The sequence below is a fragment of the Ranitomeya imitator genome, chromosome 4 (genome assembly GCF_032444005.1).
Source record: "Ranitomeya imitator isolate aRanImi1 chromosome 4, aRanImi1.pri, whole genome shotgun sequence".
In the NCBI taxonomy this organism is placed as follows: domain Eukaryota; kingdom Metazoa; phylum Chordata; class Amphibia; order Anura; family Dendrobatidae; genus Ranitomeya; species Ranitomeya imitator.
In genome coordinates, this window is record NC_091285.1 from 641,116,087 (window position 1) to 641,141,090 (window position 25,004).

Consider the following 25,004-nt stretch of genomic DNA (forward strand, 5'->3'; position numbering starts at 1 on the left):
GCCTATCCCGTTAACTGTCTAGTTTTCAATCCACTATCCACAGTGTTTTTGTCGTCTTTTTTGTTTCCACAGAAAGGGACCACTTCAAGTCTTATCAAGCTACAGGCATGGTACTAGAATTATACAAGGAAGTCCAAGACTATTATTTTAGGCAATTCAACAACTACACATATCAAACTTAGAAACGAATAATGAATCGAATACCGAAGCATAATTAAAATTTGACTTTATTTATAATTAAAACTTAATAAAATAAGCTGAGATGTCACAATAGGGGACGCTTATAGGTGGCACTCAAAATACATAAAATATAATATGTGTACTTAAATTTATAATGACTTCAAAGTACCATGGGGAGCAATGGATAAATGGAATGAATCGGGTAATGTGCACAAACATCAATAATACACTTCTTGTACAGACAATAGATCACTATTATGGTGTTATTCCTTGCTATAAATAATGATTAAGACCATAAAACTCTCAGAAGTAATGGTGCTATGTTATAGGTGTATGGACTAGGTGCTGCCCTCTTAAATTAATATTTGCAACAGTGTGAATGAATCAACAAATAACGCAGCCCGTAACGCTGTGTGAATTACCTAGAGCACCTAGGAGAGACGCGGTGGAAAGAATAGTGATAAAGTACTTAGTGCTTTATTTTATTTACCTGGTTGTAGTTATACTATGAAAGAGCCTTCCCTTCAGATGGCTGGTCATCACAGCCACCCTGCAAACGTTATCTTGCCTATCCCTCCTGCGGGCAGAATCTTTTTTCACAGTTGGTGCCAAGATCCTTCCTCCTAGCGTACGAATTCTCGTACGAATTCTCGGCCCTTCTCCTTGGATCAGAATTTAGTTCTCCGGCCCACCTCGGGCGAAGCATCTCCTGACTGGAAGGAGCCTTTTTCTCCCCCCCCTTTCTGTTTCCGCTCTTGACCTTCACGATCAGTGGTAGGCAGTGTCCTTGGATACTTGTCTCCCGGGTTGAGGAGCAGTCTTTAAAGAGCTCACAGCCCTGAGCCGCTGGAAAGACCCTCTAACATCCCTCCGAAGTTCAGAGTCTGCAGTATCTGCCATAACTGAGTTACATAATCTCCAGAGATCAACTCTAAATAGGGTATTCTTGTGTTTTTGGGTGCCAAATTAAAATGTTTTCTCCGCAGCCTCACCCCTGGTGTCAACCTTACGGTCTGGCCCAGAAGACCCGGTTTTGGTCCAATGGAGTCTTCCAGATTGTCCCGAATTGCCTTCTCGTGATCCTCGTTTGTCCAGCACTGTCCTCCAAGGGTCCTCTCTTCCTCCTGAATTGTCAGCCTCCTAGTTTACATCATGGCTGCAGAAGCCGCAGCCTTCAAGGTGGTTACACCAATTCCCTTTTAGGCACTTTGTACCTTTTCATCTCTTTCTCTGGATTGGCCTCTTCTCAACCAGGATCTCGTCAGAGCTGCGCCTCTACATTTCCAGGACAAGACTCCTCAGACGCTCGGACTTTCTTTTTTTGTGGTTTCTGCAGGGGGTCGTCCTGCTTCATATACCTCCATTGTCCGATGCACCCGCTTTTTCTTATCTTCGGAAAAGACTGATCTCAATTAGGATCACAGCTCCCTCCTCATGACATTGGAAGCTTAATGGGCTGTTCATCCTTGGGCCTGCTAGGCTGCTTCCTGGTCTTTGGTCCACACCTTTCCACACATGGTTCTCCTATGCTTCAGCTAACACCAGCGCTAACATGGGGGCCCTGCATGCAACAATGAACCGGCCTTACACTGTTTCTTTCCACACCAGGGACTGTTTCAGGTCGTCTCATGGTTTCCTGTGTCCCCAATAAAGCGATAGAGAAAAGAAGATTTTGGGTACTTACTGTAAAATCTTTTTCTCTGAGACTTCATTGGGGAACACAGCACCCGCCCTTGTTTTACCCTAAATTGAACCAAGAATGGCACTCTCTTTTCCAGCTGCTTTCTCACAAATTGGTTTGCTCTCTGCCAGTCGGTGGGTGTAGCCTGCTTGGGGGGTGGAGTTAGCTTGTTTTTCTGCCTAGTCGCAGTGTATAATAAAATATGATATACACAGTGAAGGAAATAATTATTTGATCCCTTGCTGATTTTGTAAGTTTGCCCACTGACAAAGACATGAACAGTCTATAATTTTAAGGGTCGGTTAATTGTAACATTGAGAGTCAGAATCCAGAAAATCACATTGTATACATTATATAAATTTATTTGCATTTTGCAGTGAGAAATAAGTATTTGATCCCTCTGGCAAACAAGACTTAATACTTGGTGTCAAAACCCTTGTTGGCAAGCACAGCAGTCAGACTTTTTTTTTTACAGTTGATGATGAGGTTTGCGCACATGTCAGGAGGAATTTTGGTCCACGCCTCTTTGCAGATCATCTCTAAATTATTAAGATTTTGAGGCTGTCGCTTGGCAACTCGGAGATTCAACTCCCTCCATAAGTTTTCCATGAGATTAAGGTCTGGAGACTGGCTAGACCACTCCATGACCTTAATGTGCTCCTTTGTTGCCTTGGATGTATGTTTTGGGTCATTGTCTTGCTGGAAGACTCAGCAACGACCAATTTTTAATGTCCTGAAGGAGGGAAGGAGGTTGTCACTAAGGATTTTACGGTACATGGCTCCATCCATTCTCCCATTGATTCGGTAAAGTAGTCCTGTGCCATTAGCAGAGAAACACCCCCAAAACATAATGTTTCCACCTCCATGCTTGACAGTGGGGATGGTGTTCTTTGGGTCATAGGCAGCATTTCTCTTCCTCCAAACACGGCGAGTTGAGTTAATGCCAAAGAGATCAATTTTTGACTCATCTGACCACAGCACCTTCTCCCAATCACTCACAGAATCATCCAGGTGTCTGGGGACGGACCTGCACATGTGCCTTCTTGAGCAGGGGAACCTTGCGGGCACTACAGGATTGTAAACCTTTATGGCGTAATGTGTTACAAATGGTTTTCTTGGTGACTGTGGTCCCAGCTGCCTTGAGTTCATTAACAAGTTCTCCCCGTGTAGTTTTAGGCAGATCTTTCATCTTCCTCATGATCAAGGATACCCCACGGGATAGGATTTTGCATGGCGCCCCAGATCGATGTCGATTGACAGTCATTTTGTATTTCTTCCATTTTCTTACTATTGCACCAACAGTTGTCTACTTCTCACTCAGCATCTTACGTGTAGTTTTGCAGCCAATTTCAGCTTTCTGCAGGTCGATGACCTTGTCCCTCACATCCTTATAAAGCTCTTGGGTCTTGCCCATGTTGTAGAGGTTAGAGTCTGACTGATTAATTGAGTCTGTGGACAGGAGTCTTTTATAAAGATGACTATGTAAGACAGCTGTCTTTAATGCAGGTAATGAGTTGATTAGGAGCTTCTAACTGGTCTGTAGGAGCCAGAACTCTTAATGGTTGTAGGGGGATCAAATACTTATTTCTTACTGCAAAATGCAAATACATTTATACAGGGTGGGCCATGTATATGGATACACCTAAATAAAATGGGAATGGTTGATGATATCAACTTCCTGTTTGTGGCACATTAGTATATGTGAGGTGGAAAACTTTTCAAGATGGGTGGTGACCATGGCGGCCATTTTGAAGTCGGCCATTTTGGATCCAACTTTATTTTTTCCAATGGGAAAAGGGTCATGTGACATCAAACTTATTGAGACTCTCACAATGAATGGCTCAGAGAAAAGGATTTTACGGTGAGTACACAAAAATCCCTATTTCTCCTTCGCCTCATAGGGGGACACAGACCGTGAGACGTCCCAAAGCAGTCCCTGGGTGGGGACAACGTCAGATCAGGCCCTGTGTAACCGCTACTTACAAGTACGCCACCTCGGCCTGCAGAGTCCTGCCTAGACTCACTTCTGTGGAAGTGTGGGAATTATAGTGCTTCAAGAATGCATGCGGACTGGACGAATCCGCAAGCTTGCAGGCGTGCCTTACGACGCCTGGTGCCTAGAACCCTCGATAGGCTGACATCTAGCACGGAAGGACTCCTGGATGGTGAAACGAATCCACCATGTTATTATGGCCTGATGAAACGGCTAAACCCTTCCTGAAAACGTCAGGAAGCCTTCGAGACGTACCTACTCAGAGCACTCACTTCGTCCAGAATATGGGGAACTCATTCCATTTTGTGGACTGGTGCCGAAAGAGATGAGGGAAGAACTATGCCCTCATAACAGTGGTAATACAGTACCACCTTGGTAACAAGGGATGGGGATGGCCTGAGGACAACCTTGCCTTGAAGGTAATAAGGGAAAAAAGTCTGAAAGAGCAGAGCAGCTAGCTCCAAAGACTCGTCAGAGAGGATATTGCAGAGAAAAAAAAAAGGGCGACCTTCCCTGATAGTAAAGTCTGCCCGGATGAAAAGGAGTCTACTGTAAGACTCCTAGGACCATTAAGGTCCCAATGATCTAATGGCATGTGATAGGGAAGAACTACGTGTGAAAACTCCCTGTGAGAGGGTCCCTACTTGCAGTTTTGCTGCAATAAGGCGGGAAGATACTAGCTCCGCAAACAAAAACTGACGTGGTCAGTACGGATCTCGGAGGATCACTAGGGCCCTTTCGGCTTCCAAAAGGCTTTCAGAAGTAGTGGAAGGGGAGTTATGGAAACTGGTACCACGGCAGAACCAGAGCATGCAGTGCGATGGCTCTTGGATCTCGAGGCAGAACCATGAACTCGAGTACATTGGCATTTAGTCTGGACGCCATCCGATCTACAACTGGAGCTTCAGTGAAGGCAGATCTGATGGAAGACCTCGGTGAAGTTCCCACTGACTTGAGGTGGAACCCTGACGGCTGAATTTGTTTGCCGTCCAGAGTTCTACTCCTGGGATATATACTGCCGAGATCACTGAATGATAGATCTCGGCCCATCAGAGAATGTGAGGTGCCTCGGTCATGGTGCCTGACCGTGGGTACCTGCTAGATGATTGACGTATGGCACCGCCGTGGCATTATCCAATTGAATTCGGATAGGGTGACCCGCCAGAAGGCAGTGGACCTGCTGTAGGACTACCGTTCGGATCTCCAGAGCAATGATAGGGAGAAGAAGACTGGCATTGGTAGTTACTGATAACCATTGAACCGAGAGAAAGGCCCTGGATGAAGAAGGGGCACAGAGACTATCGTCTGAACGTCTGTTTGCCTTGCTGAAAACGAGCGGAGCGAAGGAAACCGCTTCCATTGTCATCACCATTTTTCCTCAGAACCCTCCTAGCAAATCGAATAAAATGAGCGGAGGAGTAATCAAGTGCGTGAGCTACGTGTTGAAGGGCCATGACCTTGTCTCGAAGGAGAATTACCATCCTTCTGGAAGTGTGCAGGATCATCCTCATAAGATATCTGCTGGGCTGGAAATGAGGAGAACTTGTCTAAGTTTAGCTGCCAGCCCAGGTGAGAGGGTATCGCAGGTGATATAGACGACTCGGCGTAGTCTTGGAAGGGCGGCTAGACAGTCGACCAAACAGGGCAGGACGACCATGTCTCTAGAGTGCAAGAGAAACATGACATCTGCCATGACCCTTGCGAACACTCTGGGTGCGGAAGCAAGGCCAAAGGACAAGGTTGTGACTTGAAAATGCTGTTCACGAATGGAAAAGCGAAGGAATTTTTGAAGAGGGTAAGCATCCCGAATGTCGATGGATGCCGGAAACTGCAACTTTTTCTGTTGAAGTAATGGCTGAGCGGAGGAACTCCATCCAAAGAAGGAGGACCATGTCAAAGGTTGTTAGAAGTTTGAGGTCCAGGGTCGGTCTTACTTTTCGTAAAGTGGGAAAATATTCTGAAAAGTTCCCAGGCTCGAGTTCATATGAGGACATCCAGGGCGCCTCACCGCATCTGAAGGTAACTACAGGTCATTGACCTACTTTCCATTCATTCGCTGGGGTTTTACTGGCATGAGCACAGCTGCATTAGCAGAGCTCCTGCTTGTAAAATTAGTTAACCCCTTCAGATGGATTTACAGCGTGGGACGAGACTGATCATCGGAAGGTATGGGATATTGCTTTTTTTTTATTTTACCTTTTTTACAGAGCGAGGGTCTTCAGGCGGATTACCAGTATAATAAACTATTCCAACAACCTGTGTATTTATTTCATTAAAAGACTTTGTAATACTGTGTGTGTTTTTTACCCATTTCATACTAATGGATTAATAATGGATAGGTGTCATAATTGACACCTCTCCATTATTAATCTGGCTTAATGTCACCATACCATAGCAAGGTGACATTAACCCTTCATTACCACATCCCACCGCTACACGGGAATGGGAAGAGAGTGGCCAAGTGCCAGAATAGGCGCATTTTCCAGATGTGCCTTTTCTGGGGTGGCTGGGGGCAGATGTTTTTAGCTGGGGGGGGGGGGGGACAATAACCATGGACTCTCTCCAGGCTATTAATATCTGCCCTCAGTCACTGGCTTTACCATTCTGGCGGAGAAAATTGCGCGGGAGCCCACGCCAATTTTTTCCGCGATTTAACCCTTTAATTTAATAGCCAGAGCGCCCAAATTTTGCACATACACACTACTAACATTAGTAGTGTGGAATATGCAAAAAAAAGGGATATGAGATGGTTTACTGTATGTAAACCATGTCTCATATCATGTCGGGTTTGAGAAGGAGATGGGAAAAGCTGGCAATTGAATTACCAGTATATATATATATATATATATATATATGTATATATATGTGTGTATGTGTGTGTGTGTGTGTGTGTGTGTGTGTGTGTGTGTGTGTGTGTGTGTGTGTGTGTGTGTGTGTGTGTGTGTATCTATATCTATATATATATATCTATATATATCTATCTATCTATCTATCTATCTATCTATCTATCTATCTATCTATCTCTATATATATATATATACACCCCTATACTATGTGCAGACATTTATCTTGGCTATTCTATTCAGTGTGATTTTACTGTACTGAATTGCCGGCTTTTCTAACACCGCTGCATATTTCTCGCAAGTCACACTCCTGGTCCGTGTGTAATCCATATTTTTCTGGCCCCCGTAGACTTTCATTGGCGTATTTTTGCACAATACGATGACAAACGCAGCATGCTGCGATTTTCTACAGCCGTAGAAGACCGTATGATACGGATCAGTAAAATATGGCTGATAGGAGCTGGGGCATAAAGAAGCATTGTACCGTATTCAATCCGTATTTTCAGCACCCCTCTTACGTCTGTAAAACACGGTAGTGTGACGCCGGCCTTAGTGTCAACCTCCTAATGGCAGCAGCATACACCACGGTCTGTGTCCCCCAATGAGGTGAAGGAGAAATAATTGTGCTATGCAAAGTGATTTAAGACACAAAAAAATAATAAATGAATAATGTAGGCAGTGTATCAACTTATACATACACATACATACACCCACACTCACTTATAACTATTCGCAGACCAAGGCTGAAGCACATCTGACTGTTTCTTACCTGTCCAATTCCCACATCGCCGTATTCATAATTGGCCATACTGGAAGTGCTGCCAGACATGGACGGAGGTGGCGTAAATTCTTTCTTTGGAGACGACCCCGGGGCCGTGCATTTTGTGTCCTAGAATTAAGAAGTAAATAAAGATTAATTCTTCTGTTTTCAATAGTTTTATAAGACTCATTTACTGCAGAGAATCTCGTTTATTAAATGCCCGAGATTGGAATTAAAATATAAGGTCACTCAAAAGTATGGAATCTGCTAACATGGAAATCAACATTAAAAAAAAACAAAAAACAAAAACAGCCCAAGAAAATACTCACATGAAGAGGAGGTCTTCTGTGTTTTATATAGTGGACAATTTTTTGCCTTGGTCCCAAAGGAATGCCCATATTCTCCAAGTCTTGCTCAGAGCACAAACCCTATACACACAAGGGGCAAAATTAGTCTACAGAGCCGCACCTCTCAAAAAGGACAGTAACCTCATGGGTTAAACTTAGGAACAGCCGGAAGGGTCAGACTCACCAAAGCGTCTATGTCCATCTTTTCTCGCTCAAACACATGAGTGAACTCCGGCAGCTCCAGCTGATTCATGACGTCTTCCAGCGTCTGCTTGTTTGTCTTTAATTCTGATTTCAGTACGGAAGTCTGCACAAAAAAAGAAAAAATATTCACATTTAGGGTGTCCCAATGTATAGGATCACCCATACCGCCAAAGCGGCACCAATAACCATAGCGGCAAAATTGCACTTCTGCAGTGGATCGAACTTTATAAAGTCCTACAAAGAGTAGGGTCTCGCGTAGAGGTGGCCGCTAACCGAAAAGGCGGCCTGTGCCATCGTGAAAGGTTCAGAGGCTTGTAAAAGCAGTTAGGATGAAGGGGAGCTGGAGGACCACCTCTTACCTGATGGCACTCGTGGATTTCCTTTTTCATTAGCCGGCCTGGCGCAATATCAGACCAGCTAATCAAAAGAGGAGCAACGAATGCCGGCAGGTAAGAGGTGGTGCTCCTACTCCAGTTCTGTAGCCATAGACCACCGTCATGTCTGATGGTATAAGAAAAAAACAAAACTATAACAGCTGAATCTACACGCTGGAAAGTAGGAGCGAGTGGTCTAGGTTACCTTTGCCTTGAGAGGAACATTTTCTTCAGCATCCACTTGATTAGTGAGCAGATCAAAGAGAATCAGAGATCCTATAGAGGAGACAGTAGTACGGTGTCACAATGGGCATTTAGTCTTTTTAGGGATCATATTCCAGTAATAAGTTTATTATCCCACCTCAAAAAATATATAATTATATTATGGCTGCAATAGGATAAAACCAGGAAAAAAAAAATCAAAAGGGCCCTAACTTTGTAAATACATTGTATTACTTTTCATAGAGTCCAGAGCTGCAATCGCAATTCTGCTGGCCGTCACAGTCAACAAGCTGGTGAACAGACACCCCCTGAAGTCCTACAATACACAGGACAGTTAGTTTTTTCCTGTAGAGTGTGTGGTGTAAAGATGGCACCTCCAAGACTGAAAATCACCAAGGCATACTCTCGGCAGGCATTAAGCCTGCAATGAATTCTGGGAGATCTCAGCTCTGAAGGTTTGAAAACTGTAAATGTGAGCAATAGAAATCTGCTTTAACCCCTTCTCACAAATGGACACAACTGTACATCCAGATTGTACGTGATTTCCCACGTTTAGTTACATCTGAGGGATGGATTGGGTACAGTAGTTATGCCATGGTCATCCACACCAGGAGGCGGCCATTATACACAGCTGCGCTCCTGCTGAGTGTGCGGAGATCGAAACCAACTCCGATCCCAGCACTTTTACCCCTTCAATAATGAGAGGGGCTTGTGAGGAGGACTCCCTTTGTCAAAAAAAAAAAAAATGAATAAATAAGTATCACCGGAATTGTATTGACGTGCAAAATGCACTATGTAAAAAAAAAAAAAAAAAAACTTATCACTGACAAACAATTCCAGATTTGATTGTCTTTGAAAGGTTCAGGATTGCTACCAAAAGACTTAAAAAGTGATCAAACGAGGTTGTATATACCCAACAATGGTGCCAGTAAAACAACTGCTTTTCCCACAAAAAAAAAAAAACAACAAAAGCAAGCCCTCATATATCTGCAGAGAAATGGCAATTACGGGTCTCAGAATATACTGACCCATAAAAAGTAAATATTTTTTAAAGCATTGCTCGTGCAAAACTTACAAAACTTTTATAAATCTAGAATGGTCATGACTGTATCGAGCCGCAGAATAAAGATAACACGACAATTATATCCAAGGGTGAGTGGTGCATATAAAAAAAAAAATGTAGAAACTATGTCTTTTTTTGTTTATTATGTCTCCCATAAAGTTTATCACGAGCGATCAAAGAAAACTACAGCTTGCCACACACAAAATAAGATATCATACATTTTAACCGGCGGGAAAAAAAAAAAGAAAAAAAAAAAGATTTGTCTGGGACTACAGCGATCCAAAAGCAATTTATTTTTTTTCAGAGAAGTGTAGTAATTGTATAAAGGTAATAAAAGAAAAAAGAAAAAAAAAGAAAACTGCAGAATGACACATTTGGCAAGAAAGCTGACATGAGATCATATCACATGTAATGATGATGATTTTCTGACCCAGATTACACATGAATCACTGAACGGGCAAAGATCAACACAAACCGACTGCACAACTATATTGTGGCGCCAGGTACAAGATTCAGCAGCTGATACAGAGGCTTCACCTAGAAGACAACGTGACGGGCTTCATCCCCATACACAGAGATGGTGTATGTGCGAGGTGTAAGAGCACGATCACACTGCGGCCATTTCACAATCTCGGCCGGACCCTGCCCCTATTCATACTGACGTCGTAGGATACGTGGTAAGGGCTTAAGACCAATGGATACACGTTGTCGTTGTGGGACGGCCATTTTTACCCACTCTTTCTTATGGTGAAGCCATGAACACTGACCTAAACTGAGGCAAGTGAGGCCTGCAGTTCTTTGGATGTTGTTGTGGGGTCTTTTGTGACCTCTAGGATGAGTCATCGCTGCACTCTTGGGGTAATTTTGGTCAGCTAGGCACTCCTGGGAAGGTTCTACACTGTTCCATGCTTTGCCATTTGTGGATAATGGCTCTCACTGTGGTTCACTGGAGTCCAAAAGCTTAAGGCCATGTTCACACGATCCTTTTTTTCATGCGGAATTGCCGCGATTTTCCCGCTGCGGGTCCGCAGCTGTTTTCCATGCAGGGTACATTACATTGTACCCTATGGAAAACAGGAACTGCTGTGCCCACAATGCGGAAAATCAAAAAAAAAAGCCGCGCTGAATAGCTGCGGGAAAAAAGAAGTACCATGTCACTTCTTTTCTCGGAGCCGCAGCGGTTCTGCACCCATTGACCTCCATTGTGAGGTCAAACCCGCAGTAAAACCCGCAGATGAAAAAAATATCTGCGGGTTTTACTGCGGTTTGTGGTGCAGAACCGCTGCAGCAGGAAGTGCGGGGAAGCGGGCGGAAGTGCGTGGGCGGAGTGTGGCTGCCCCCCCGTGCTCCGATCCCGCCCCCCCGTGCTCCAATCCCACCGCCCCGTGCTCCGATGCCCCCCCCCCCAGTGCTCCGATGCCACCCCCGTGCCCTAATCTCCCCCCCTTATACTTACCCGGCGTCCCGGTGTCCGTCCGGCCGTCTTCTCCCTGGGCGCCGCCATCTTGCAAAATGGCGGGCGCATGCGCAGTGCGCCCGCCGAATCTGCCGGCCGGCAGATTCGTTCCAAAGTGCATTTTGATCACTGAGATATAATCTCAGTGATCAAAATAAAAAAAAATAGTAAATGACACCCCCCCCCCCCTTTGTCACCCCCATAGGTAGGGACAATAAAAAAAAATTAAGAAATTTTTTTTTTTCCACTAAGGTTAGAATAGGGTTAGGGTTAGGGTTAGGGGTAGGGTTAGGGGTAGGGTATTTTCAGCCATTACCCTGAAAAACTTCCTAGAAAACACACAGACTCTGCATAGAAAACTGCATAAAAAAAAGGATCAAAAAACGCATCAAAAAAGGACAAAAAAAGGACCAAAAAAAGGACCTGCGTTTTCTGCCAAGAGCTGCAGTTTTTTAAAAAACAGTCCTGAAAAAAAAAGGATGGAAATCAGGAACGTGTGAACATACCCTTAGGTTACTTTATAACATTTTCCAGACTGAAAGATCTCAATTACTTTGATTCTCATTTGTTCCACAATTTATTTGGATCACGACATGATGTCTAGCTTTTAAGGAGCTTTTGGTCTACTTCACTTTGTCAGACAGGTCCTATTTAAGTGATTTCTTGATTGAGAACAGGTGTGGAAGTAATCAGGCCTGGGTGTGGCTAGGGAATTTGAACTCAGTTTCCCAAAGATGTGATAAAGCACAATTAATTTAGGTTTTAAGGGGGGAAAGGAGGGGGGCAATCCCTTTATCACACAGGGTCCTTTAGGTTTGGATTTCTTTTTTCCTTAATAAAGACCTTCATTTAAAAACTGCATTTTGTGATTACTTCTGTTATCTTTGTCTAATATTTAAATTTGTTTGGTGATCTGTAACATATTAATGTGGCAGACATGGAAAAGAATAGGAAATCAGGAAGGGGGGGGGGGCCCAAACACTTTTTCACACAACTGTACAATAAAAAATAATACATTTACAAAATACATCAAATTCAAAACTGTAACTCATCTAAAAAAAGAAAGAAAAGGAAATACAAGCCCTCATGCTGCTATATCGATGGGAAAATTAAAAAATATATATATTTAAAAAATATAGCAAAAATGAAAATGGGAAATGGGCTGTATCCTTGAAGGTTAATGCCTAGAAGACCACTTTTGCTTGGATATTGAACTAGTACTGTATGCAGGAAACGTGCTGGGTCTCTTTCTCCACTGTAACATTAAAGGCCACCTTACCACAAATGTTATGGCCCAATACGTGGCCCATGAAGGATAAGTACCTCGGGCGACATGTTGCCCTCTATCCACCTACCAAGACTGTGTCCTGTGACTGAGATTCGCCCCTTGAATTTGGGGTTCCTCTCCAAGAACAGGCGGTAGATGCGATTCATCTCCCCACACACGGTGTTCGCGATGGTCTGGCAGTACGTCGGGCTGTTGTAGAAGAACAGGTCCAGTATGGTCTCATTGGTGAACTGCCGGAGGCGGCAGATGCTGGGCAGCGTGATCCTCTGGATGTCACTAGGGAGCATTAATAGAAGTCAAATTAAAAACAGATAAAAAAAAAAAAGGAAAACTTTTTTACAGTTAGGGACAATGAGAAACTGGGGTGTTTTAATCCCTTCACTACGGGGCGATTTTCCTTTTTTTTTTTTTGTGACTTTTTATTTTTCCCCCTTGTATTCTTACAAGAACCATAACAATTGTTTCCTGTCTACATAATCGTACGAGAGGTTGGTGGGTTGTAGTTTAGAATTACATTTTTCACTTTACAATATAATGTACCGAGAAATGGAAAGAAAAAGAAATCCAAAAGTGAAATGTTGAGAGAATAAAACCACTTTTTCGCCACTTTTTATTGGGCGGGGGAGGGGTTTAAGACATTCACTGTGCGGTAAAACTGACCAGGCAGCATGATGTTCCAGGTCAGTGCGATTACAAAGATACCAAACTTGTAACGTCCTTAACCCATGCCATACCTTGTGCCCGTATCACATATACTTATGTACCACGGTTGAGAACGGACATTGTATCTTTCATCTGGTTGATAAAATGAACGTTCCCCTTAAAGGGTTACTCCCATCTCGAAGATCCAATCCCTATATATAGTAGGTGTATTATTATTATTATTATTATTAATAATATTAGCAAATACCTCAAATTAGAAATGTAGTATAGTTCTTCTGATTAGCTATGTCACCTACCTACAGAGCACTGCAGTAGCTTAGGTATCCATAGTTACGACTACTCATATAGTTCGTTATTTAGCAGTTAGTGGACGTAACCATGGATATCTAAGCTATTGTAATGCCCTACACATGAGGCAAGTGACTTAGTGAATCAGAAGAACTATACTACATTTCTAATTATAGGTATTTGCTCATATTATTATTACTACACCTACTACATATTGGGATAGGATCTTGGAGATGTTATCTTAATCCTCTAAGTGAGATAATCTTCGGTGACAAGTTATCGAGATGGTGCGCTGCGAGGCATGGTAACCTTTGCTACTTATATCGCCCTCTTCCAAGTCACGTCAGCGGTGTCCATGCAGTGGGGCGGTGCACGTACTTGTCAACTCCGGTGGCATCAGCATGGAGAGCGCTGTGCCAGTCCACGGGGAGAAACTCTACCCGTCCGATCCGTTCTTCTTCTAAGGATTTCTTAAAGTGCGCGTGGAGCAGATTCAGAGATACAAGTCGGAAATCATTTACTGAGAAAAGTAAAAAAAAACAAAAAACAATGGAGGTCAGGTACATGACGGCCAGTGATGGAGACGGCGATCCATGCTGACTTCTTTATGTGACGGTACTCACCACATTGCACAATACTTCGAAACTGTAAGTCACAGGCCGGGCCGATGCCATGAACCATGAAGACCAAGTGATCAATCTGGGGTGGCTCACCTAAAACAAAGTGAATTGGGGCTTAATGGTCTGCTGGAAGCGGGGGGAGGTAAAGCTGCCGGATTCATGGTCTGGACTCGCAGCTGGGATACGGAATGATCAGACATTTTTATAGTTGTGTGATAACAAGTAAGAAAAATCCAAGTTTCAGGACATAATAATCACCCCCTGAATCCAGGAACTTGCGACCTAAAGGAATGTCCGGCTATATTTCCCATTGAGAGTGGATATATCAGCCCGATAATCCAGCACCTACCAAGTGCCACAGTTATGGAAGGTATGAGATCTGCTGTCCTTGCTAACAGGCTGCAGTGGTAACATCACAACTACACTGCAGTCAATCCCTGAGCTCAGCAGCCTGTGCCATGTACGACAGAGCTGGTGATCGGCTGCAGTGGTCACACACACAGTAGTTGTCAGATCACCATTGCAAGACCGGGACCATGGTTCTGTTCCAACAGAAAAAGTGAGTAACGCCAAGATCAGTATTTTTAACCAGCGGCTCCTGGGAGGAAAGAAGAAGTTAATTTTCTCCCAGTAGCCGCACTTTCAGTAAGGCAGCCGGCCGGCATTGTAACCTGGTTATGGAGGAAAAATAGAGTTTTTCCGATGTGACAGATTTCCTTTAAAAATTATAAATGGAAAAGCCCTTTAAAAATAAACACTCCAGAAAATGTATTTTTATGCCCAGAACAGTGCCCAGAGGGATGGAGCACGACTACCTGCGGTGTTCTTGGAGTCGTGGAATTCTCTAAGTAATGTTTCGCTTCTAGGCGCACACGCTGCGTCATTAACAGACGTCTACATCCCATAATTTGCGTGTGAAGGCAAAACTCACCTTGAGGTATCTCCACCGAGATATTGTCTACTCCTCTCTTTACAGTCCGAGGCCGACCCTGCTCACTTGGGGTGGCTCCCCATTCATCTACGATTCCTGTTGGCTGGTAGTGAACCATAAGCTGCAAATTAGAAAGACAGTAAGAGGACCAGAAATTTAATCTGATCACTATTCATATATTAACCTATAGGCTGTATATATTCTAATAAGAGACCTCAGCTGCCTACAATAAACCATGTCTGAAAATCCAGCATGTGTCCAAATAGGAGGAAATGATCAAGCCAAGAAGCGGACCCCACAGCGGTCCCACCAGCCCCTTCATTTTTTTACGTATTTCACACTCTAAACTTAGGCCCCTGATTCACCAAGGCTCGCATTTTTCACACCGGTCCTGATGAAGGGAGGGCTGAACCATGATGCGGAAATTTCAATAAAAGCTGTTCGACCCAATAATGTTGCGCATCTTTTAGCTGCCGAGCGTCAATAGAAGAAAAGTACATTTCTCTATTAATTTAAGCCACTTTTATCGAGTCAAGAATTTCTGGGCCCCGCTTAGCCTGGACCTCTGCCCTTAATTAAGTTCTACCCACTTTTTCCAAAAAGTTGGTAGAGACTGGTGTAAATCTACTAAAAGTTGAAAATTCTTTGCAACATTTCAAAAACATTTTTTTTTAAGCCAGAATGCTTGCGAAAACTGAGGAATATGAAACTTATTCCTTGCAACGACAGAGTCTGCAGGTAGTTCACATCGGCCATAGTTAGGGTGGACCGAACCTCCTAATAAAGTTAACTTGAGTCACTGAAACTAGGAATAAAAAAAATGTATAGTAAATAAAAAAAAATAAAAAAAATATTTTATTTTGATTTTTTTAAACAATAATAATAGCCGCTTCCTTTCACAAAGAGGAAAGCAGAAATGTTTTGTTCCACTTTATCAAGAAAAAGAATATATATAAAAAAAATCACTGACATAGCTGCACACAAACATTTACAGCATTGTGGGGTTGCAATTGCATTGAAAAAGTCGTCTTCATTCACCTTGGGATTATGCAAAATAATTAGGTCTCTAGATGGCGATTCCAATCTCTTTTTCCACTCATTTCGGGTTACTGCCTGCATGAAGGCATCCTGGGAGGGTAAACAAATATTAATTTACAGACATGTCTATGGAAAATTACTACTGACATAGAACCTATATGGGAGTTACGGAAACAGACAATTTCAGCCATGAGTGATTATGCCCCTAGGGATCAACCACAGGCACTGGATGGACAGCGATTTTCCTGGTAAGGTCAGATATTTGGCTGGGATGCCAGGAGCAGAGTCTTTTAAGGAGGGTCATTTCTGATGAAGACCCCTTCCCCACAGTCTTTCATTATATAGAATAATATAATAGGAAATGACCTCTAAGATCTCACTGAAGTTCTCTGGATACGGAACATATTTGCTGTCCTTATCCCCTTTGTAGAACCAGGTGCATCTCTGTACGACGGAGTCCTCTTCATCCCAGTACACAGACAGTCGCCTGCGACTGCCCAGGTAAACGTCATATCGGCCACCACAAACCGGCACAACAATACCGTTTGGATTCTCTCCTGATAAAAACAGGGGAAAAAAAAGAGAAACATTATAGAGCCGGAAATGTTACAAAATTCAGGTCGAAGAGCGTCAAAATGACTATGATGGCACCAAATCCTCAAGTTCTGGAGCTGCCCATGAACAGATGTCAGAATCCGCCAACAACCTAAAGTCCATGTGGCTGACGATCCTGCACTAAATAGTGGGCAGACTTCTGCACTTCTATTTTTAAGACCCATTTAACACTCCAGCACGTGGACCTGCAAGTTCAGAGCTCAGTGATAGTCTCCTCTGAAGCTGCTCCCTTGGTGGACATAAACCTAACTTGCTAAAGGTACCTTCACACTGAACGATATCGCTAGCGATCCGTGACGTTGCAGCGTCCTGGCTAGCGATATCGTTCAGTGTGACAGCGACCAACGATCAGGCCCCTGCTGGGAGATCGTTGGTCGCTGCAGAAAGTCCAGAACTTTATTTCGTCGCTGGACTCCCTGCTGACATCGCTGAATCGGCGTGTGTGACGCCGATCCAGCGATGTCTTCACTGGTAACCAGGGTAAACATCGGGTTACTAAGCGCAGGGCCACGCTTAGTAACCTGATGTTTACCCTGGTTACCATCGTTAAAGTAAAAAAAACAAACACTACATACTTACCTTCAGCTGTCTGTCCTCCGGCGCTCTGCTTCCTGCACTGGCTGTGAGCGCCGGCCAGCCGGAAAGCACAGCGGTGACGTCACCGCTCTGCTTTCCAGCCGCTGTGCTCACAGTCAGTGCAGGAAGCAGAGCGCCGGGGACAGACAGCGGAAGGTAACTATGTAGAGTTTGGTTTTTTTACTTTTACGATGGTAACCAGGGTAAACATCGGGTTACTAAGCGCGGCCCTGCGCTTAGTAACCCGATGTTTACCCTGGTTACCGGCATCGTTGGTCACTGGAGAGCTGTCTGTGTGACAGCTCTCCAGCGACCAAACAGCGACGCTGCAGCGATCGACATCGTTGTCGGTATCGCTGCAGCGTCGCTTAGTGTGAAGGTACCCCAAGATCATATTGAAGGACCCAGGGGGGCCATTGTTTCTTTTTGCAAGTATAGTAAGTAAAATAGTATAGTTTATCCTTCCAATGTACATTGGTCAGCACATGAGCTGTATACACCAAAACAGTGGGTGAATATTAATCAGAATTATTTCATCATTTATTATTTTAATACCAAATGGGCCAACACGTGTTGGTATATGTGCAATGTGGGACATCACTATGACGCATGGTAAGGTTTTAATACTAGAGGTTAGGACTATCCTGATTTGGGTCACCGAGGCGCTGGTGGGATGGCCTTTTTGATTAAAAAAAAAAAGCGTAAAGCGGTGTTTACAAAGTGCCCTGTGCTATTAAAATGCACTTTTAGCCTTTACTTATAGCAGGGTTTATGTTCCTGTTGTCTTCTTTTTTCCTGTTAAATGGCCAGTGTGAACATTCTCCTTTTCTTTCATACCAACTTGTGTGCCGGTTCGTTTTTTTCGATTTGGCGCCCCATAAAGTCAAGTTTTAGGAAAAACACACAGACTTTTTTTTTTTTTCCTCTGCCATCCAGCTACACCCTAATGTTGTAAAACCAAAGCGCAACAATGGTGGTCATAGCCGTAGGCTCATCGAGCAGCCAGATTTTACATTAGTAGACCCATTAAGGATTGGGCATGTAAAACTCAGCATGTTCCATCTTCTAGGTCAGTGTTCCCCAACTCCGGTCCTCAAGAGCCACCAACAGGTCAAGTTTTCAGGATTTCCTTAGTATTGCACAGGTGATGGAATTATTGCCTGTGCAGGTGATGCAATTATCACCTGTGCAATACTAAGGAAATCCTGAAAACATGACCTGTTGGTGGCTCTTCAGGACCGGAGTTGGGGAACACTGCTCTAGGTCCTAAAGGCTAGGATGTTGAGGATCCATTACACATTTATTCTGCCAGCACCTACCCACAATCATGAATTGTCTATGAGGAGATTACCATCTCGAAGATTAAAAGCTTAACTAATGTGCTAAACTTTATAATTAATGAGATTAAATCTCAAACACGTAAATCCAATTACTCCGATCCCGCTAGGTACAGATTCCTCCATAGCCGACAGAGGATGTTACGAATAAGCCACAACCACAGGAATGATTTTCACACCATTTAAAGCATCATACGTGGTCAGATATAATGGTTTTGTCACCACAGATCTACTATTCATCATTAATAATTAGAGCTATGCAGATATTAAAGGGCTGGGATTACTGCAGTGAATATAAGAAAATAATGCGCCTGCTCTGGGGTTGCCATGGTAGTGTCAGTGGCAACAGATTTCTACTCATGTGACCTCTATTTATAAAAAGCTTGAGCGACGGTCACATGACAAGCCAGAGCAAGCGCAATGTGTACAAGACAGCAGTTTGAGGGGGGGCGTGGCCTGACTTCTGATGGTGCAGGTTGCATAGTGTGGGAGCTCCATTCCCAGGACTCATAAAGCGGCACACAGCAGTGCACAGACGGTGCTTTCTCCTCCAGAACTCCCCACTCCTGCTCCTTACCGTTCGGTGAGTGTATGGGGAAATCTAAAGCCGGCACAGGGGACCCTTCCAGGCGCATTGTGGACTTCTTTGCAGCCACCCCTCAGCAGCCTCAGAGGCCCAAGATGGCGCCGCTTTCTCCTAGATCCTCCAGAACTGCACGCCGAGGCTCTCAGTCTTCTGCCTCAAGCACAGCAGCGGCTGATCTCTCAGAGGCTCCAGTTACAGCAGGGCTGCTCAGTCATGCTTGGTGACCTCCGTACCTCCCTGCAGGAGGATATGCGTTCCATGATGGCAGAGCTCAGGGGGGAGGTGGAGGAGCTGGGAGGCCGCACGAATCATCTTGAAAATAAAATGTCTGAACTGGTAGCTTCTCACAATGATTTGTGGGAAGTTCATGATAACCTGCAGCTGCTTGTTACCAAAACTCATGCTAAAACCCTGGATTTGGAAGACAGATCCAGGAGAAATAATGTGAAACTAAGAGGCATTGCTGAATCAATTGGGGCTGATGATCTCAGAGCCTTTCTACAAGACTTTGTCATATCTGTTCTCCCACTTTATTCCAAAGATGACGTTGTGATCGACCGTATTCATCGGATCCCTAAACCCTCAGGCCTTGACCCTGCGGTACCCAGAGATGTACTAGCTCGCATCCATTTTTTTGTTATGAAGGAGGAATTTCTGCAAGCACTAAGATCGAAGCCGTCGCTACCTGAACGATTTGCTACCATTGCAGTGTTCCCTGACCTGTCTCCGGGAACTCTAGCCCTCCGCAGGGCTTTTGCACCATACACCTCAATCCTGAGGGAAAAGGGTATATTATACCGCTGGGGTTTCCCCACCAAACTTTGCATTCGTAAAGACGGTTCATTTACCACGTGCCTATCCCCGTCGCAAGCAGCCAAGACCCTGTCCCAATGGGGTTTTGACCCTCCTGTGCCCACTCCTGCCTCTGCTTCCACCAAACCTGGAGGATCTGGTCCCCGGAGACGCCGTATTACCCCTGACTGGAAGGTCGCCTGAAGTGTCTATTTTAACCATTTCCTGGCTGGAAGAATTTATTTTTTCCTTTTTCCCGCTCAGTTCTAGTTCTCTTTTTCTTTTTTCTCTTCTTTTTTTTTGCTTGCTGAGTTTTTTGCTGAGGCTGGTTCCTGGCAGGACTCCGCTCAGCATATTGCCCCATTGGTGAACTGTTTTCTATTTTCACCTCAGACTCAGGATTTCCCTGGATGTTCCCTTGTTTAAATGTTTGGATTTTGTATGTTTGTTTTTCCCTTCTCCTCCTTCCCTCCCTCTCCCACCTCCTTTCCCTCTTCCCCCCCCCTCGTCGCAGATGGAGTTTGCGAGGTATCCCACGACAGGTTTATGCTTTTTTTGTGGGTAATGGGTTTGCGTATCTTCTTCAGCAAATTGTGTAACATATTACAATGAGTATTTCTTTATATTCTATTAATGTTAACGGCCTCAACTCCCCTGGTAAGAGATCGATTGTCTGGCGTCAGCTCGCTAAATCCAAACACGATATTATATGCTTACAGGAGACTCATTTACTAGAACGGGACAATATAAGAATGTATTCGAATCTATACCCCCACCAATTTTTTGCGAATGGGAAGACCAAAAAGGCTGGGGTGGCAATTTTTTTTAGCAAGGTTAACTCTTTCCAGCTAATTAGTTCTACAGCCGACCCCGCGGGCAGATACATTATAATTTTATGTTTAATCAACAATACCCCTTACACCATTGCCTCTGTGTATGGCCCAAATTTTGGTCAGGTTAAATTTCTAAATAATTTATTTCAAATCTTAGGTAATTATCAGCATGGTCATAAATTAGTTGCCGGAGACTTCAACATTCCAGTATCCAAGAATCTGGACTGTTCATCGTCGGCCGTGGCCAGGGGTGATGCGGGCCAGCTAATTAGCTCCTACAATTTACACGATCTCTGGAGATATCTCCATTGTAATGAGAGAGACTACACATTTTGGTCCCCTCGTCATGGTTCTTACAGTAGAATTGATTATATTTTAGTAGATGATGTCGCTCTCCCTCACTGCATGTCTGCAAATATAGGTAATATCACTTGGTCTGATCATGCTCCTGTGTCAGTCTCCCTAGAAGACCCTCTTGCAATCAGACCCCCTTCACACTGGCGCCTTAATGACCACCTTCTCTCCGAGCAAGCGAACTCTACACTAATTGAAAACTCTTTGCAGGAATTCTTTGCCTTTAATGACTCGGCGGATGTGCGTGAGGACTCCCTCTGGTTTGCTCACAAGGCAGTGGCTCGTGGCCTTTTCATTAAGATGGCTGCGACAGCTAAACGCAAGTATAACCTAAACCTTCAATCTGCCTTGGCTGAAGTGGCCCGGCTGGAGTCTTGCCACAAAGCCTGCCCCTCCCCTCAATTATTTTCCAATCTTTCTGATGCACGCCTGCGCCTTCGCCAGCTCCTCCTCCATAGAGCAGAAAATTCGCTCAGGAAATCGAAAGCCAAATTCTACTCCATGGGTGACAGGGCAGGCGCCTTACTAGCTAAACGCGTTAAAAAAAAAGAAGCCCAAACCAAAATTGCTTATCTTCTTAAGTCAGATGGTTCTCGGATTTACAACCCAATCCATATCGCTGAAGAATTTGCCTCATACTACTCCTCATTATATAACCTAGATTCTGACGTAAATACTCCTCAACCTTCTCAGGACTCAATTAACGCTTTTTTGAATAAAGCGAATCTCCCCACTGTTAATCCGGAGCAGTTGTCGCTCCTTAACCCCTTTACCCCCAAGGGTGGTTTGCACGTTAATGACTAGGCCAATTTTTACAATTCTGACCACTGTCCCTTTATGAGGTTATAACTCTGGAACGCTTCAATGGATCCTGGTGATTCTGACATTGTTTTCTCGTGACATATTGTACTTCATGACAATGGTAAAAATTCTTTGATAGTACCTGCGTTTATTTGTGAAAAAAACGGAAATTTGGCGAAAATTATGAAAATTTCGCAATTTTCCAACTTTGAATTTTTATGCAATTAAATCACAGAGATATGTCACACAAAATACTTAATAAGTAACATTTCCCACATGTCTACTTTACATCAGCACAATTTTGGAACCAAAATTTTTTTTTGTTAGGGAGTTATAAGGGTTAAAAGTTGACCAGCAATTTCTCATTTTTACAACACCATTTTATTTTAGGGACCACATCTCATTTGAAGTCATTTTGAGGGGTCTATATGATAGAAAATACCCAAGTGTGACACCATTCTAAAAACTACACCCCTCAAGGTCTTCAAAACCATATTCAAGAAGTTTATTAACCCTTCTGGTGCTTCACAGGAATTTTTTGAATGTTTAAAAAAAAAAATGAACATTTAACTTTTTTTCACAAAAAATTTAATTCAGCTCCAATTTGTTTTATTTTACCAAGGGTAACAGGAGAAAATAGACCCCAAACCTTGTTGTACAATTTGTCCTAAGTACGCCGATACCCCATATGTGGGGGTAAACCACTGTTTGGGCGCATGGCAGAGCTCGGAAGCGAAGGAGCGCCATTTGACTTTTCAATGCAAAATTGACTGGAATTGAGATGGGACGCCATGTTTCGTTTGGAGAGCCCCTGATGTGGCTAAACATTGAAACCCCCCACAAGTGACACCATTTTGGAAAGTAGACCCCCTAAGGAACTTATCTAGAGGTGTGGTGAGCACTTTGACCCACCAAGTGCTTCACAGAAGTTTATAATGCAGAGCTGTAAAAATAAAACAAAATTTTTTTCCCACAAAAATTATTTTTTTAGCCCCCAGTTTTGTATTTTCCTGAGGGTAACAGGAGAAATTGGACCCCAAAATTTGTTGCCCAATTTGTCCTGAGTGCGATGATACACCATATGTGGGGGGAACCACTGTTTGGGCACATGGGAGGGCTCAGAAGGGAAGGAGTGCCATTTGAATGCAGACTTAGATGGAATGGTCTGCAGGTGTCACATTGCATTTGCAGAGCCCCTAATGTACCTAAACAGTAGAAACCTCCCACAAGTGACACCATTTTGGAAACTAGACCCCCTAAGGAACTCATCTAGATGTGTTGTGATAGCTTTGAACCCCCAAGTGTTTCACTACAGTTTGTAACGCAGAGCCGTGAAAATGAAAAAAAAAAAATCTTTCCCCCCAAAATTATTTTTTAGCCCCCAGTTTTGTATTTTCCCGAGGGTAACAGGAGAAATTCTACCCCAAAAGTTGTTGTCCAATTTGTCCTGAGTACGCTGATACCCCGTATGTTGGGGGAAACCACTGTTTGGGCGCATGGCAGAGCTCGGAAGGGAAGGAGCGCCATTTGGAATGCAGACTTAGATGGAATGGTCTGCAGACGTCACATTGCGTTTGCAGAACCCCTAATGTACCTAAACAGTAGAAACCCCCCACAAGTGACCCCATATTGGAAACTAGACCCCCCAGGGAACTAATCTAGATGTGTTGTGAGAACTTTGAACCCCCAAGTGTTTCACTACAGTTTATAACGCAGAGCCGTGAAAATAAAAAATCCTTTTTTTTCCCACAAAAAATATGTTTTAGCCCCGAGTTTTGTATTTTCCCAAGGGTAACAGGAGAAATTGGACCCCAAAAGTTGTTGTCCCATTTGTCCTGTGTACGCTGATACCCCATATGTTGGGGTAAACCCCTGTTTGGGCACACGGGAGAGCTCAGAAGGGAAGAAGCGCTGTTTTACTTTTTCAACGCAGAATTGGCTGGAATTGAGATCGGACGCCATGTCGCGTTTGGAGAGCCCCTGATGTGCCTAAACAGTGGAAACCCCACAATTATAACTGAAACCCTAATCCAAACACACCCCTAACCCTAATCCCAACAGTAACCCTAACCACACCTCTAACCCTAATCCCAACCCTATTCCCAACCGTAAATGTAATCTAAATCCTAACTGTAACTTTAGCCCCAACCCAAACTGTAGCCCTAGCCCTAATCCTAACCCTAGCCCTAACCCTAGCCCTAACCCTAGCCCTAGCCCTAACCCTAGCCCTAACCCTAACGGGAAAATGGAAATAAATACATTTTTTTAATTTTTCCCTAACTAAGGGGGTGATGAAGGGGGGTTTGATTTACTTTTATAGCAGGTTTTTTAGCGGATTTTTATGATTGGCAGCCGTCACACACTGAAAGACGCTTTTTATTGCAAAAAATATTTTTTGCGTTACCACATTTTGAGAGCTATAATTTTTCTATATTTTGGTCCACAGAGTCATGTGAGGTCTTGTTTTTTGCGGGACGAGTTGACGTTTTTATTGGTAACATTTTCGGGCACGTGACATTTTTTGATCGCTTTTTATTCCGATTTTTGTGAGGCAGAATGACCAAAAACCAGCTATTCATGAATTTCTTTTCGGGGAGGCGTTTATACCGTTCCGCGTTTGGTAAAATTGATAAAGCAGTTTTATTCTTCGGGTCAGTGCGATTACAGCGACACCTCATTTATATCATTTTTTTATGTTTTGGCGCTTTTATACGATAAAAACTATTTTATAGAAAAAATAATTATTTTGGCATCGCTTTATTCTCAGGACTATAACTTTTTTATTTTTTTGCTGATGATGCTGTATGGCGGCTCGTTTTTTGCGGGACAAGATGACGCTTTCAGCGGTACCATGGTTATTTATATCTGTCTTTTTGATCGCGTGTTATTCCACTTTTTGTTCGGCGGTATGATAATAAAGCGTTGTTTTTTGCCTCGTTTTTTTTTTTCTTACGGTGTTTACTGAAGGGGTTAACTAGTGGGCCAGGTTTATAGGTCGGGCCGTTACGGACGCGGCGATACTAAATATGTGTACTTTTATTGTTTGGTTTTTTTTTTATTTAGATAAAGAAATGTATTTATGGGAATAATAAATTATTTTATTTTTTCATTTTGGAATATTTTTTTTTATTTTTTTTTTTTACACATTTGAAAATTTTT

At 43.5% G+C, this 25,004-nt stretch overlaps 1 protein-coding gene across 5 annotated transcripts in view; it reads right to left on the bottom strand.

Annotated features, from left to right (window-relative positions):
* Window positions 1-25,004, bottom strand: part of DDHD2 (DDHD domain containing 2) — a 100,815-nt gene that overhangs the window by 17,955 nt on the left and 57,856 nt on the right. For all 5 annotated transcript variants that reach the window (XM_069766876.1, XM_069766878.1, XM_069766874.1 and 2 more), the window contains 10 exons: window positions 16,318-16,508; window positions 15,952-16,041; window positions 14,914-15,034; window positions 13,986-14,075; window positions 13,741-13,882; window positions 12,479-12,687; window positions 8,588-8,658; window positions 7,989-8,111; window positions 7,787-7,885; window positions 7,467-7,586 (listed from right to left, as the gene is read on the bottom strand). In XM_069766876.1, coding sequence (XP_069622977.1) covers window positions 7,467-7,586; window positions 7,787-7,885; window positions 7,989-8,111; window positions 8,588-8,658; window positions 12,479-12,687; window positions 13,741-13,882; window positions 13,986-14,075; window positions 14,914-15,034; window positions 15,952-16,041; window positions 16,318-16,508 — 1,256 coding nt within the window. The remainder of the gene's footprint in view (window positions 1-7,466; window positions 7,587-7,786; window positions 7,886-7,988; window positions 8,112-8,587; window positions 8,659-12,478; window positions 12,688-13,740; window positions 13,883-13,985; window positions 14,076-14,913; window positions 15,035-15,951; window positions 16,042-16,317; window positions 16,509-25,004) is intronic.